The sequence below is a fragment of the Staurois parvus genome, unplaced genomic scaffold (genome assembly GCF_062004578.1).
Source record: "Staurois parvus isolate SC_StPar_1 unplaced genomic scaffold, SC_StPar_1.0 ptg000023l, whole genome shotgun sequence".
NCBI lineage: Eukaryota > Metazoa > Chordata > Amphibia > Anura > Ranidae > Staurois > Staurois parvus.
In genome coordinates this window covers 4,054,555-4,069,737 of record NW_028317819.1, presented here as the reverse complement: position 1 = coordinate 4,069,737, position 15,183 = coordinate 4,054,555, and the positions used below count along the sequence as shown (strand labels likewise).

Genomic DNA, 15,183 nt, shown 5'->3' with positions numbered 1-15,183 from the left:
TGGAGATCATTGACAAGATCCTCACGTGTAGTTCTGGGATGATTCCTCACTGTTCTCATGATCATTGACACTCCATGAGGTGTGATCTTGCATGGTGCACAGGACCTAGGGAGACTGACAGTTGTTTTGTGTTTCTTCCATTTGCAAATGATTGCACCAACTGTTGTCACCTTCTCACCAAGCTGCTTGGCGATAGTTTGGTAGCCCAGTCCAGCCTTGTGTAGGTCTACAATCTTGTCCCTGACATTTTTAGACAGCTCTTTTGGTCTTTGCCATGGTGGATAGTTTGGAATCTGATTGTTTAATTGCTCCTATGGACAGGTGTCTTTTTTTCAGGTAACAAAATGAGAATAGCAGCACTCCCTTTAAGAGACTGCTTCTAATCTCAGCTTGTTACCTGTATGAAAGACACCTTGTAGCCAGAAATCCTGCTGAATGATAGGGGATCAAATACTTCTTTCCCTCATGAACATGCAAATCAGTGCATAATTTGTTAGACATGCATTTCTTTTGAATTTTTTGTTGCTATTCTGTCTCTCAGTGTTACAATACACCGAGCATTCGATTTTTACACTGATCATTTCTTTGTGAGTGGGCAAACATTCAAAATCGGCAGGGAATCAAATACTTATTTCCTTCACTATACCATTCGATTTTTAGACTGATCATTTCTTTGTGAGTGGGCAAACATTCAAAATCAGCAGGGGATCAAATACTTATTTCTTTCATCACTGTATATAAAAAGATGTGCATTGCTCCCTACTCAGTTTAATCCTTTTATCTTTTCTCTGAATTGAATAGGTGGATCGTATGTCATTTCCATGTGGGTGTTCCAGGGATGGCTGCAGTAACGTAGCTGGTCGCATAGAATTCAACCCTATTCGTGTGCGAACTCATTACCTCCATACTATCATGAAACTTGAGCTTGAAAATAAACGCCAACAGCCACGACCTCAGCCACCAGAACATGAGATAACTCCCGACTCCCTCACTGCCCAACAGCATCAGGAGACACAGGACTTCCATGAATTTATAGCTGAGAACTATCACTTGGAGAATGAGGCTGCTGTTCGGCACCTGCAAAGTGCAGAGGAGCGCCAGAGGCTGCTTGATGAAGGTGAAGAGACCTCTAGTGGCTCTAGCCTAAGTCTAGACTCCAGTGTAGAGAGTTTAGAAGTCTGTCTTCTGGAGGCGCCTATTTCGCTGCCACCGTCCGATTGCCATTCCTCCGACAATCCTGTCTTGCTGTCTTCTGACTCTTCTGTTCTCTGTTACACTGATGAAGACTCTGGGAGGCCAGCCTCTCCACCGGACTACACAGATGACAGCATGGTGTCCATTTATGATCAGAACTCAACCAGCTTAACTCCAGGGTCAGACATGACAGAATCGATCGCCTCTGAGACTACAGAGTCCAGTGGCTCAGTCCAGATAGATGCAGAGGATTACACAGTGATGACTCCTTATTGTAAAGAGGAAAACCTAGAACCAGAGCCTGCTGGGAATTCCTCTGACTTGGTAGCACAGACAAACAGGCAACTAGAAACCTCTATAAGCGAAGGAGGGAGGTTGCAGGAAAAGTCTGACAACCCCTGGTCAGGCCAGCACTTTTCTGCAGAAAGTTCCCTGACCATGTGACACTTTTGGCAAATGTTTTGCACAAGCTTCTCCATCTACTTCTTTCCAATCAAAGTCCTTTCCATGTGTGTACCTGTGGGAGATCTATTTATATTAGCATTGTCTTCATTTACAAATGTCTTTTTAATATGCGTGAAAAAACGTGGATGTGCGAGAAGGGGGGAAAAAAATCTAAAGATGGTTCTGGGCCTTCTTACAACTTTTCTGAGTTTGCCTAAGCCAATGAAATGCCAGCTCACCCTTGGGTATGTTTAGCTTTATAGGGAGGATGGTTGCCATATTGCTGGGTTGTGTTGCAATATTATCCATGTTTCAAATTTGGTGACCACTGTAGAACTTTGCAATAGGCACACTGCTCAAACCATTGTCTGATAAATTCAAGACTTTTACTTACAAACTAACAGCGCTCTATCTGTAGATCTACCACCTTCAAACACGTCTGTATGTGGTTTGGCAAGATTTGCTTACCATTTGGCAGGCTACCTTTTCCTTTGCATGGTTCCTTACTTTTTGGATTAATCTGTTGTGGCTCCCTAGCATCCCGTGTCTTCACTCCAACAGTCAATGTAGAAGGAATGGGAGCCTAACATTTAGACGACACAGATATACCCAGACATAGTATGGTGCTATTGAATAGGCTTAACTTTCAAATGATGGTGCAGAAGCACTTTAACTTCAAGACAAGACTAACCTACAGGACTTTACTCAACTTTACAAAGCTGCTAATCTTCAACGTGGACTATTTAAGGGGACAGTTGTACTGTTTGTGCATTCAAATGTGCTAGTCTTTTATTGAAATGAGTTACGGTATTAATTTTAAGCACTGCCCTCCCCCCACCCAAGCATTAAGGGGTTTGTGCGATGTACAGTTTTTATTTTTTTATGTAGATTTTTACTTTGAAATATTTGTGTTAAATTATGAGATCACCAAATACGCCAATGAAAAATATTTATTTATAGGTAATAAGTCAACCTGTTACATTGTGGCAAATATTTTAAAAGCATACTGTCACTGCAGTGTTTTTAGTAAACTGCAGCTTTTCTTCCTTGGAGTAATTGAAATACAGTCCTAGCTTTATTGGCAAAATTCAGACATTTCTAAGACTCATTTTACCCAAGGACTAAATTAAATAAATCAGCCAATAAAGTTATTGCCACATACAGCTAGGCTGAAACGTATTTGTCTGTTGTCTTTCTTTGCTGTTGACATACTTGTCTTATTGTTTGCAGAATCCATCATGCATTATCCTAATGATAACTGTTTAAAGAAGTATTAAACCCAAAACAAAATATGTTATATATTACAGCTTACCAATCCTTAGATGCCTTAGATGTGGTGGCTGCATTAGTTTTCTTTTTGTAGTTTTTTTTTTTTGTCCCTCTGTTTTTTACCTTGTGACCAGTAACCAGGGAAAGTCTGGGGGGAAAAACAAAAATTGGGAAACCTTTTTTTTTCTGTTTTTTTTTTTCCAAAGCCAGTTTCTTTTTTTCCAAAAAATTGAAAAAAAGGAGTGTGGAGCATATTTTTACAATGATAAATAATGTATCTATGACATGGTATTCAGACTATATATCCTGAACACCCTCATGAAAAATTTCTGAGATTTCATGCAAAATCCTAAATTATTGCAAGTTCTCTCATCTGAATCCTGTAATACAATTCAAATAATACTGTACTTCTCAATGCAGTTCTGAAACCAGAGAAATATACATTTCTGTCACTAGGGGGCACTGTAGGGGAAAGGCTCCAGTTTTGTTTGCTTGCAGGCTCCATCTTATACCTCCTACAGTTGGGTGATTGTTGGGATACAGTAGATAATTTCTGTCCTTAATTGGCCTTAATTGACAATTAAGAAGGTACATTTGTCTGACAAATTAGTTTATCTCTATAAGCTTTAGATGATTCCTAATAATGTTCTCCACCATCACAGCATACTGTTTACCTATAATCTGATGAGTAAATTGGTTTTTCTTTTCCTCCTCTCAGTAAAATGGGGAGACCAACATATAGAGTTTGGAAACATTTCCACAGTGCAATTTCTGTTGAGAGCAAAGATGCAATCTGAAAATATTGTGAGAAGAAATATTCTTCTCCAAATGCTACATGGATAGCAAAACACATCCTGGCATGCCAGACGTGCCCTAAAAACATTAACAAATACTTTATGGAATTAAATGATGAGGACCAGAAACTCTGCTATTGGTGCTAAGGGGCAAATCTTAATTTTTTTTTGGGGGGGGGGGTGTTGCTTTTGAGGGAAAGGGAGGTGGTTACCTGTTCTCATGTATAGTTTAAATGTTCTTAACATATACAGTCCTTGTTATTCCATTTTGTAATAAAAAAAAAGATATAAAAAACAACTTTAGTTTATTTACTGAATAAGCTGTACTTGTAATTCAAGCATAATACCTTTATATACACTGCATTTCACCCTCGCAGTGTAAAAATTGAGTTTCAAAATTGTAAAACTACTCCACACTGAATTTGTTTTCAATTTTTTCCAGAAAAAAACAGGGGAAAAGTTTTTTTCCCATGGCTTCAAAATTTACAGAAATTTTACATCTCCACCAGTGACAAACCTGCTTTTATTAGTGCCCCCATTCAGGAGGCACCTTTGGACAGCTGCACTGTCAGTCTGGGGGAGGAAAGTGTTGGATGAACTAGTATATTTAGATACACTAACCAATTGAAGTCTAACACTTTATAAGCAGTTACAGCAACACTTTTTTTCCCTTTTAAGATAAAGGTTTTATGTAAAAAAGCTGATTATTGCAAGCACGCCTGTCAGTGGTAAACGGTTCATCTTACATCTACCTAAAAAAGAAAACTGCCAGCTACCACATCTAAGAATTTGTAAGCAGCAATATAATGTTTGCTTTTGGGTTTAATACTGCTTTACCATCTAATAGCAGGAGTATACAGTACCTTGTGTAGTCTGGTCTGGGGAAAAAATTATTTTCTATGTACCCTCCAGGAGGTGGCTTTTAAGAAAAAAGATTGACTACAGCCTGTCTACCAGATATAAGGTAGTGAGGATGAAAGTAGACAACTGCTCTGTAAGTGGTGCTTCCACCCTGGTACCAGCGTGCTGTCAACTCTGTATATTGTATTCAAGATTTTATAGCTCTCTCCCTATGTGTTGGGAGAAACATCAAAAATACCTGTTTTTGGCCAGATATACAGTGCCCTGGGCCCTCTGTACTCCTGCCAATAGACTGTAACAAAATATGTTTTTACTGGGCCAGTGACCTGGCTAGATTGATAGAGGTCATGGCTAGAAGTTTAGCTATGCTTTATTTTTGGCTGTAGACCGTTCCTACAGCAGTTTCCTTGTCCTGGCCTATTCCCTCCCACTGATAGAGGTCCTGGCTTATCTATGAGCAGTTTGCAGTCCTAGACCTGTGAAAATGTAAGCCCTAATTGACTCTTCAGCTATAGTATTATGTATAGATATTGACACATGTGGCGTTTATAAGAGATGATACCTATAAAATACAATTGTATTTCTTCAAATGTAGCCTGTTTATAACAGGTGAGTATTTTTCAGAGATGTATAAAATGTGATATGAAGTTGCCTAAGGGGACCTTCAATGTGGCTTGGCACTTGAAGTAAATCTCGGCAACTGCCTTACATTTCCTAACGGGCACAGATTGGGTATGTTTAATACTGTGCATATTGTCTTACTTGACAGCTGTGTGGTTATCCTGTTTATTTTCTACCTGTTAATGTACATGTTTTTCTTCCCCTAACATGAGTGTTGTCACCAGTTACCAAACCTGATCACTATAATGAATATGAGTAAAGTATGGCCATTGTTATACTTTAGCCATAGCATGGCCTAAGTGAAAACATACTTTGCTAAAATTACTATGCGGCAATTGAAAGTCTTAACTGGCCCATAAACAGAAAGTGCAAATTATTCTATAGAGGGCTTGATCACAAGAGCCAGATTCCTCAATTGTATTCAACAGCAGCAGCTTGAAACTGGTTGCTACTGGTGATATCACCTTTAAATGTTCTGTGTTAGGTAAGGAACCTATTTTGGTCTATTGAAAGATGAGATCAATTCTATTCAAAGACCATTCCATTTTAGGGGGGCTTAACTGTGTCACAGATCTTGAATTGGTTCATTTTCATATTTGCATAAAAAAATGTACCATCTGCTTAGTATAGGCAAGCAAGATTAACTTCTGAAATATTTGTAAAGTAGGCCTAGTATTAAGAACTGTGTTTTTCCCCAGTGTTTGCTTTTCATATGGTAGAGCATAAACATTATGAACCTTTTGGAATTGTATCTGTAACACACATTTAAAGGATAAGTTCACCTATTTTTTTGTCTTGGGAGCCTGTAAAGCATTGTACCCCCGATCAGCATATTGCGGGTGCAATGTCAAGCTCTTGGGAAGGCAGTTAGAGAAGATCAGGAAGCTCAATGGACTGCGAGAGCACTCACCAGCACCTCCGAAGTTCAGTGAGAACTGCAAGCTGTCAGCCACCATGGCTGACAGTACTTGTAGACATTCATTTACAGAATTCTGTGAATGAATGACGTGACCATGTGGACAAAGCCCCACATGCCTGTGTTTTTCAAATTGTGACAGTGGGTGCAGGGAGAAGATCCCCTGTCTGCTGTCACAGGGTGGGGGCGGGAGGGGTGGATGTTCAACATATTGCACCCTAAATATGGGTGTAACATGTTAAGAAGAGCGAACTTATCCTTTAAGGGTCATTTTTCTGAATTTGATGTAATACAGAGATAGCAAACTGATTACTCTGTATAGAAATGACACGCTGATACTCGGGACCAAAACACAAGAACAAGCGAATGCAATTTCCAGTACATCATGGTCTGTTATTTCTAGTCCCTTTCTATGACAACAATTTGCCTGACCTGTTTTCTAGCTTCAGTACTTTATATCAATGACCTGGATGGGTCCAAAGTAAGAATGCCTAATCGACATAATTGTTTCATGTTAATGATTCAAACTACTTTAGCCACTGGATCAGTATGAAAACCAGGCAGCTTGCTTTTTCATAAAGCTAATTCAACACTGGCAGCCTCAATCTTTCTGTACAAATTTCCTTTAAAAAGGATCTTCCCAGTCAATTTTGGGTTTGCCTTTCAAAAACGGATATATATGGGATCACAGTGTCATACCTACACTGGAAAAAAGACAGGTGGGATTGTGTAAGATGAATGCTAATTAGTGGTTTGGGGGGGATACAAGTTCTTAACACAAATGATCAGTGTGCTATATTTCATATTGATAAAATGAGCCCCAAGAAGCATTGCCACACCAGGCTTCACTTGAGATTATATTAGTTCTGTTGACAGGTTCCTCATTGGCAAAAGCCCTGAAGAAAAGTTGAGAATAAGGGGGTAAATGTCTTTCTAAAATTTAAAATGTGTATAGCCACAGTTTAAAAGCACAGCTCCCATAAATGTTCTATTGGTTGTCAAGACCTTTTTTGCCTTGCGACCTAAAAGGAAAGCTTGCCTCACTTGCTCATGTTGTATCCACGTTACAGGGCATTCATGCTAACTGTACAGTTAGATCTGGATATGGCAGCCTCTAGGACTTGGTGAAATGCCACAAACTTACCAACTGCACTTTGAAGTTGTATTCTTTATCAGCCAACAAACCCTTTAAAAAAATCTGCCAATCTTTTTTAGAGGCTGTTTAATTAGACAGAGTCATCCCCAAGATTGAAGTTGGGGATATACTTTTGGCATTAAAGAGGAAAAAAAAAAATTGCTCATTACGGCAAGGAAATGTAATTGTGTTAAATTATGTAGGCAAATATCTCCATTCTTCATTTGTATACTTGACTGATCATTGATATATACTGTGTCTCAGACTGGATTATTCTTAACCAACTTTTTTGTTACATTGTTTTTAAAAGCATCTTAGCCATTATGTCTTGGCTATGTATTTTATACTTGCCTAATAATGCAACGAGCAGTAAAGATATCAATCAAATGCTACGTTGCAATGCATCCCTACAGTAAATGGAAAACAAACCGTTCCCAATAATTACTTTTAGTTAGGCATGTCATGCTGGTGTTAATCGGTATACACATGGCTTTTTTGCTTGCTATTTTTTTTTAGAGACTGTTTTAAGAATTTAAATTTAATGAGATCCTAGTCACTCTATGGTTAAAAAAGGCTACACTCCCTTATAGAAATTTACAAATGAATGCTTTGGAAAATGTTTTCTATAGCCCCTCTCTCTGGGGTAAAATATAATATACTATAATTATTAGTTGTCAGTATAATAATAATTACCAAAGTGCAATAATTATTTTCTCAAATTAAGTAGGCAAGGCCATCAGTAGATGTGATGTGGCACTTTGAAGATTCTCACACATTTTTGACCATATTCATTTTAGTTTGATTTGCTTGCTCTAAATGTTGCTTATAACAAGCATTGACTGCCCTCAATTAGAATCATTAAAGTGGTAGTAAACCACAGAAAGGAAAAAAACAAAACAAATCCATGCAAGGTAATGTCATAATGTGCTAGTATGCATCGGATACCAATCCTTACGCAACCGTGAGCTCCGGCTGTCTGACTGGCCACGATGACATCATTCCCACGCATGAGCATGCGGGGGTCCCAGGCCACGGCACAGTACTCTGAAGGAATGGCATGGGTATGACGTTCCTTCAGAGTGCATGCATCAGCTCTAAAAAAAAAAAAAAAAAAAAGCGAATATCTACTAAACGGTGCACGTTTAGGAGATATTCATTTAAAAAAAAAAAAAGGATTTACTACCACTTTAAGCTTGTTTAGGAGGGACCTCTGTCAGATAAGTGACATTTCGAGGAGGCATACCATTTTTTCCTTATGCCCTCGTTATATTTGTGATATCTGTGATTCTTGACAATTTTTTAAAAAATTTTTTTTCGTTACACTGTGCACTAGAGAATAGGGGAAGCAAACAAAATTCTGCCTGGTTCTGTGTGTAGTATGAATTGTCTAATTTGTCTGTAGTACAAAATGGTGCCTAAGCCTAGGTTCACATATGCGCAGGTCAGGAACGCGTGCATAATTTCACGCATTCCTGTACCACACAGAAACACGCTGCTCTTCAGCAAACACGTGGGGGTGCGATTGATTCTTAATGGCACCCCCACACATCGGCACCTGTGCTCATAACCATATGGTGCCCTAGCACCATGCAGTTCTGTGTAGCACACTTGGCCTAAATTGGACATGGTCTTGCCAAAATTGAGCAAAGTTTGTACTAATTGGGTGTTTATTTTGGTATGAATTTCCAAAACACAAAGTTGGCAAGCATACATTTAAAAATTGAAAGTGTTACTAAACCTACAGCAGTAAAATCAGTCTGTATACACAGTAAAGCATGCTTGTTATACCCACTGTGGAACCTAAGGGGTTAATCCTCTGCATTGTGTAAAAATGCTGTTTGATCCTGACTTCTCTGATCCTCCCATTCTTCCAGTGCCCCTCTTTTATATCCTGATAAGACATATATTGTATGGAGTCTCTCTGCACATGCTTAGTTTGGTGTGTATTGCTAGAGAGATTTTGTGGTTTTTGTAATGGGAAAGTGCATGTAATTAGCAAAGGGCCAATCAGGACTGTCCAGACAGAGGTCAGGGGTCCTGCATCCTCCTAGAGAAGAATTAAAAATCCCCCTACAAGCTTTAATCAGTGCTCAGCTGGACACTGATAGCAGTCACAAGACTGCTCTAACTGCTGATGAGAAAAGGTATTTTGCAGTTTATATTTACTAAAATAATTGCACTTCCATGTTGTGTGTACTGTGGGAGACCAGATATAGTGAATGCAGGGTCCTGGGTTTAGTAACACATTAACACTAAGATTTAAGAAAACAAATGTCCCATAAGCTTCCTCATTTCTATCCTGAAAGTTTAACTTTTCACTTTCAGATTTTTGTCTAAGTGGGTATAGCTGATATTCTATCTACTCTTTATCCTGAATCATACTACATGCCAACCAAACACTAAGGCCTGCGTCAGAATGGGAGAGATGTCTTACCATAGGACCAAAAATTGCTAAATGGCTTTAGTAATTTGTAAAAGTGCAATGACATGACTGTAGTTGTTTTTCTAGCTACACTATGACAACAAAATTGCTTTTATGCTTTCCTGGTGTCAGAAATATAATGCCCACCAGCTCAAGGATCCGTGGGCATCGGGCCCATACAACCCTGCTTGGGTTGGACTTTATTGAAGTTCTATAGTGGTATATAGTGTGGGTGCTTTGATCAACTGTAGGAAAAAACTAGCCTTTAAAATATCAGTTTGGCTTGGAAAATTTCAGATACATTCACAATTGTACTCCTATATCGTTTCCTTTGACTTGGGGCACCCAACAGCATTTCACAGACTTTGATTTGCTCACTCTTGATGGGCATAATGGTGCATTTATTTATTCAGTGACACAGGATCTTTCAAAAGCCAACTTTATTCCATTTCTCTGCACTTCTGGCTGGTATGTGATGCACAGTCTGCCTGATCTATACTTGAAATAACTAAGATGTTAAGACAATGGGGTGTGTTTGTTTTTGTTACAACACAAATACTATATGTTAAAAGAATATAATGTGCCCTCGGTTAAGCAGTAAAAGACTGGTACATGACTTGCACAGCTGGATTATTATCCAGGGTTACATTGATAGGGGTCGTGCAAGAATTTAATACTTTATAGACTTTTCTGTGTGTTGCTACAACAAGGTGCAATGGCAAACGTATATATATTCATGCATTATTTATGGAGAAGTAATGCGTATATATCTTTGTTTTTATGACCATAACAGGATATAAACGGTGCTGTGAACAGCTTGGTTATGTGAAAGAGAAAAGCAGGGTGGTTAGTGGTGTACAAAAATGTCCATAGAATTTCAAAAATGAAATTTTTATCAATTTTATATAGTTAGTATGTATTTAAATTTTTTTTTTCTTTAATTCTTTGCTCATTACCACATCAGGTGACTGCATTCTGCTGATGTTGACAACAAGAACTCCCAGCAAGCTCAGTGATTGGCTGAGAGTTCACATCTGCAGAAACTGGGTTGTCAACACTTGACCTTTCCCATGCAGCCACCTAGTGGGAGATGTGACTTATTACATCTTGCATAAACATGCCTTTCGCTTACATGACACAACTCTTTTAATTTTTGTAGTGTTAGCTTAATCTAATTCCCTAGCTTGTTCATCATTGTAGCACATTATTCGACTCTAACCCTTTCCTTTATGATGCTGTGCACAAACGTAGCATTTCGGTGTAACTTCAACGCTTTGCCATGTTTTTTCCGCAGCCTTTTCATTTACATTTTTAGGATTTCTGAATTGTGGCAATTCTGTATTTAAGAGAATATTTAAATGTAAAAACAAATAAAATTATGCTAAAACTATTCGCTCTGATGTCTGTGTTTTTTTAAGTAATTGTTTTTTTAATTTCCGCATTAGTCAAATCCTTAGGGGCTTTTTCTTTTAAACTAGATAAATGGTTCCATTGTCTTCATGCCATAAAACTTGATCTATTCATTTGGAGATGGATTAATGTGGTTTAAAACAGTCTGTATTTAAATGAAGTGGTCACAAATGAAATAATTTGTGAAACGGGAACATTGTGGCTGCAAATACGCCCGTATATGAAAGTGAATATACCCGTGCAGTTCTCAATACAACATGTAAAGTAAAGCTTACTGCACTCCTAATTTAAGAGATTGTAGTTGTTGGTTTGGTTTCTGCAATGCCTGAAAAAAGCCCATCGTCTGCTAAAGCTGAACTTCAGGCAAATGGCTAAATACATACAAGAGAGCTGTTTTACCTGCATTGTGCTGCTTCTCCCCTAGTCTGAGTTCTGCTGTACAGTAGTTTGCAAGTATTTGATACCAGGTCAAAATTTAGACATTTACAATACTTGAATCAGAAATATAAATGTAAGCATATACTAATGAATACAGAGCTGCTATTAAATAATGTCTTGTGGAGCTCAGCTTTATTATGCCTGTGATCATTTTACCCTTTAAAATCACACACCAGATTTTTAATGAACATTTATGCCCTGAAATGTGTATCCTCGTGGATTTGTTTTCTCCTGTGTATGCGTATACTTAAAGTATAACTAAAAGCAAAACCTTTTTTTAGTTTTGGCTAGAGGGGAGATGGATTAGAACACCTTTCAGTTTTTATTGCTGTCTGTGATTCACCCTCTCTGTTTTTCCTGCTTACCATTATTATTGAAAGTAAATCACATTTTGGTTTGTCCCCAGAAAAGTAAGAGGGGAAATCTTCCAATGGGGACACTAGTTCTAGTGACCTGGTGGGCCCAAGGAATTCTGTTTAATTTGCAGGGATTTCCTCTCACTTCCTATTTGGCTATAGGACAGGAAGTGAAAGGAAAACTCCACAATGGGACACAGATGGCGAAAAAAGTGACAGGAGTTAAAACTTTCCCTTACTCTATGCAAAATGAAAAAAACCTTTGCATTTAGTTCTACTTTAACTCTAGTAAATTTTACTTTAGTAAAATAGTTTTAATATTCAATTTCACATAGTTTGAAACTGCAGCAATCAGAGTAGAGAGCCTATTCTTACAAAGAATTAGAATAATAGGTTCAAAGCAAGAATGTTAAAGGCAAACTCCAACTTTTGCACCCATATTTGGGGTGTAATATGGTTGCAGGTAGTGGTTTTTCTCCCTTTTGAATTTTTGCAGCTGTGTGGGGCCCTGCCTGCACAGCCATGTAATTCATTTACAGATTTGTGAATAAATGAACTACAACTCCTGTCTGCCACCAGTAGTTATCAATGGAACACAAGTATGGTGATTATTACAGCTGTAGTCCATTGACACGTCCTCCAGTTCAGTAACTGTGAAAGTCCATACCTCAGAGAGAGTCTGTGGGAGACTGCTTTTACTGGAGATCCACCAATCGTGGGTGCAATGCTGTGCAGGCAAAATAAATAAACGGCCATATTTTTTTATTGCCTATAGTTATGGGTGCATTTATTATGTTTTGTAAAAGGTTGATTTGGCCTATAAGACATCCTAGCTATTGTAGTTTATCTTTGATGCATATGCTGCCTTATCCCTCACTAACTGGAACGTTTTATATTCTTGCCAAGTGTCATGTCACTATTTTGGTTTTTGTTACTCTGTCTACTTTCTGACAAAACTTTAAAAAAAAAAAAAAAAAGTTGGAAAAAAGACATTCTAGCTGCTACATTGTCCCTATAGTGGTTGTAAAGCCTAAACATGTGTTACCTTAATGAATTCACTGCATTAAAGTAAAGTAAATGTTGGGTAATTATCTCCACCTCACCTTATACTTAAGCTGGCCATACACGTGTAGATTTTCGGATTAGAATATTCGTACGAAAATTCTTTGAACATTTGGTGAATGGACGAATGTCGTTTGAAAATTGTCTTTTTTGCTTTTAACATTTGAGTTTAAATTGAATGTAATTTCTGAACGACAGCCAGATATACTGGCCGAAAATTTGATTGAGAAACGTTTTCCTTCCCACCCCTTCGAATTTTCCCATCACTGCTGTTGAAAACAAACATCAATTTGACCCCACTAGCGATTCGAAAATCAAACAAATATTCTTGAAATGAAAATTTTCGAACGAAAATCTATTGTATGGCCAGCTTAAGTCCTCATTCAATCCAGCACTGTGCCGGTTTGTAGTGGCTCTCCCATTGGCTCCTGCTGCTGTCAATCAAATCTTCTGCCATAGGAGCAGGGTGAAGCCATACTGTATATGTCTATGGGTGCAGGCAGCATAGCTTTGGTGCAAGCCCATAGGTGGTACCCCATAAGAAGTGGCTTCTTATGGGGTAAAACCGAGGATAGGGGGAACCAGGAATCTCAATAGGGGACCCGAGAAGAAGTTCCTGTCCGCTCTGTGCAAAATTATTGAAGTATGACAAGAATTTTATTTAAGAAAAAAAAAAATTACTTTACAACCACTTTAAGGAAGGCTAAGCTTTAGTTTATCTATATCTCATATCAAGAAAATGTATTAGATTGCATTACTTCAGCTGTATTCATTTCTGGATTAATGCAATTTCAATAAATCTCTGATACATTTTTTTCATTGTATGTGTAGTTTGCTTTGTAACAGGTTTATTTTAAAAGGATACCACAGTCATTGAATTCCAGGCAGATAAGAGTCCAGTTCCGTAATCATTTAAATCTCTAATTGTAGGACAAGAAATTGCATGCCTTGTACTTTGTAGGGAAAAAGACTTTTTGTGATTAGGCATGGTATGAGGAGGGAGCATTGTGCGACCAGAGCTCTTTATTTCCATTAGCAACTGCTCTCACGACTGTAAAACCCAGTGGAGCCGGTGTGTAGGTATGATTTTTACTACTATATGGCAACACAACATACATATTACCTTTTTCCGACAAAGCTTGTGCATAATCCATACTATGGAAATAAGACAAAATCATTTAGTTTTTAGTCCACACTGGTGTCATAAATGTGTAGTATTGTGCTCAGAAGAAAAAAAAAAAATGTAGACCGCTACTTCAGAAAGATAAAAATACTATTGTTGCTCCTGGCTGGTAGCCACTATCACCTGTGCTTTGTGAATGGAAGTCATTCCAATGACAATGGATATATGCAGCTTACATCTCTGCTTTATATTACACTGTGTTGTGGAAAGAGAAAATAAGACATCTGTATTCATCCTGTTTTACTTCCCTGATAATACTAGTTTATATGGAAGTCAAAGCTAGCGAGGCACTTAGCATGTTCAGAAGGAAAATAATGACAGTAACATCTCACCTATGATAGGTGTCCTCATCACTATGTACAACTAGATGTCATTCGCAGGAAACAATGCCCGTTCTGTAAGAACATTCCTTATTACAGCAGAGAACTAGTTATGCACACTCCTAGTTCTCAGACCCCCATTGTAAAATGGACACATTTTCCACAAAGTATTTCCAAAAATAAAATTTATTCAGTGGTGACTGAAGAGATGAGCACAATTATACTTCATAAATATTCAATATTTGTTAAATAAGGCCCCTTTATTACATAATAAAGATAACATATCAGAGATGTAATAAAAAAAGAAACTGATAAAAGGGTAACAAACATGAATGCCACATGTGAACTTTTTTTTCCCTGCCATCTGCAACCCTGCTGGGACACTTGCCCTCACTTCCTTTCCTAGAGACACTGATTTTTAGGAACATAATGTAAGGCCTGTTTCACACAGGTTTCAGCTTGCATAAGAGCAGTGTGAACAGCAATCTTTGACAAAGCATTTGTAGAGTTTTGTTGCAGCTCAGAATGGGCTCAGATCGCACCCTACCGAATTGCATAGAAATGCGGTGCAGTTTCTGTGGGATTCATATGTGGTTCATAGTGTAAACAGGCTAAAACATTCCAGGTAAAAGCTCAGAAAAAAAAGTTGCAAATGCTTAATTGCACTGTTTTTCCTCAACACAAATATTGCTTATTTACCTGCAATGTGCTTTTGAGCTTTGACTATTTCAGAAAGAATCAAGTCCCTAAAACAACCC

General features: G+C 38.0%; 1 protein-coding gene across 2 annotated transcripts in view; it reads left to right on the top strand.

Annotated features, from left to right (window-relative positions):
• The window catches only part of CSRNP2 (cysteine and serine rich nuclear protein 2), a 77,333-nt gene extending 66,287 nt beyond the window's left edge, over positions 1 to 11,046 (top strand). For both annotated transcript variants that reach the window (XM_089692878.1, XM_089692871.1), the window contains exon 5: positions 802 to 11,046. In XM_089692878.1, the coding sequence (XP_089549004.1) occupies positions 802 to 1,638 (837 nt within the window). In that variant the 3' untranslated portion in view covers positions 1,639 to 11,046. The remainder of the gene's footprint in view (positions 1 to 801) is intronic.
• Positions 11,047 to 15,183: the final 4,137 nt, after the last annotated feature.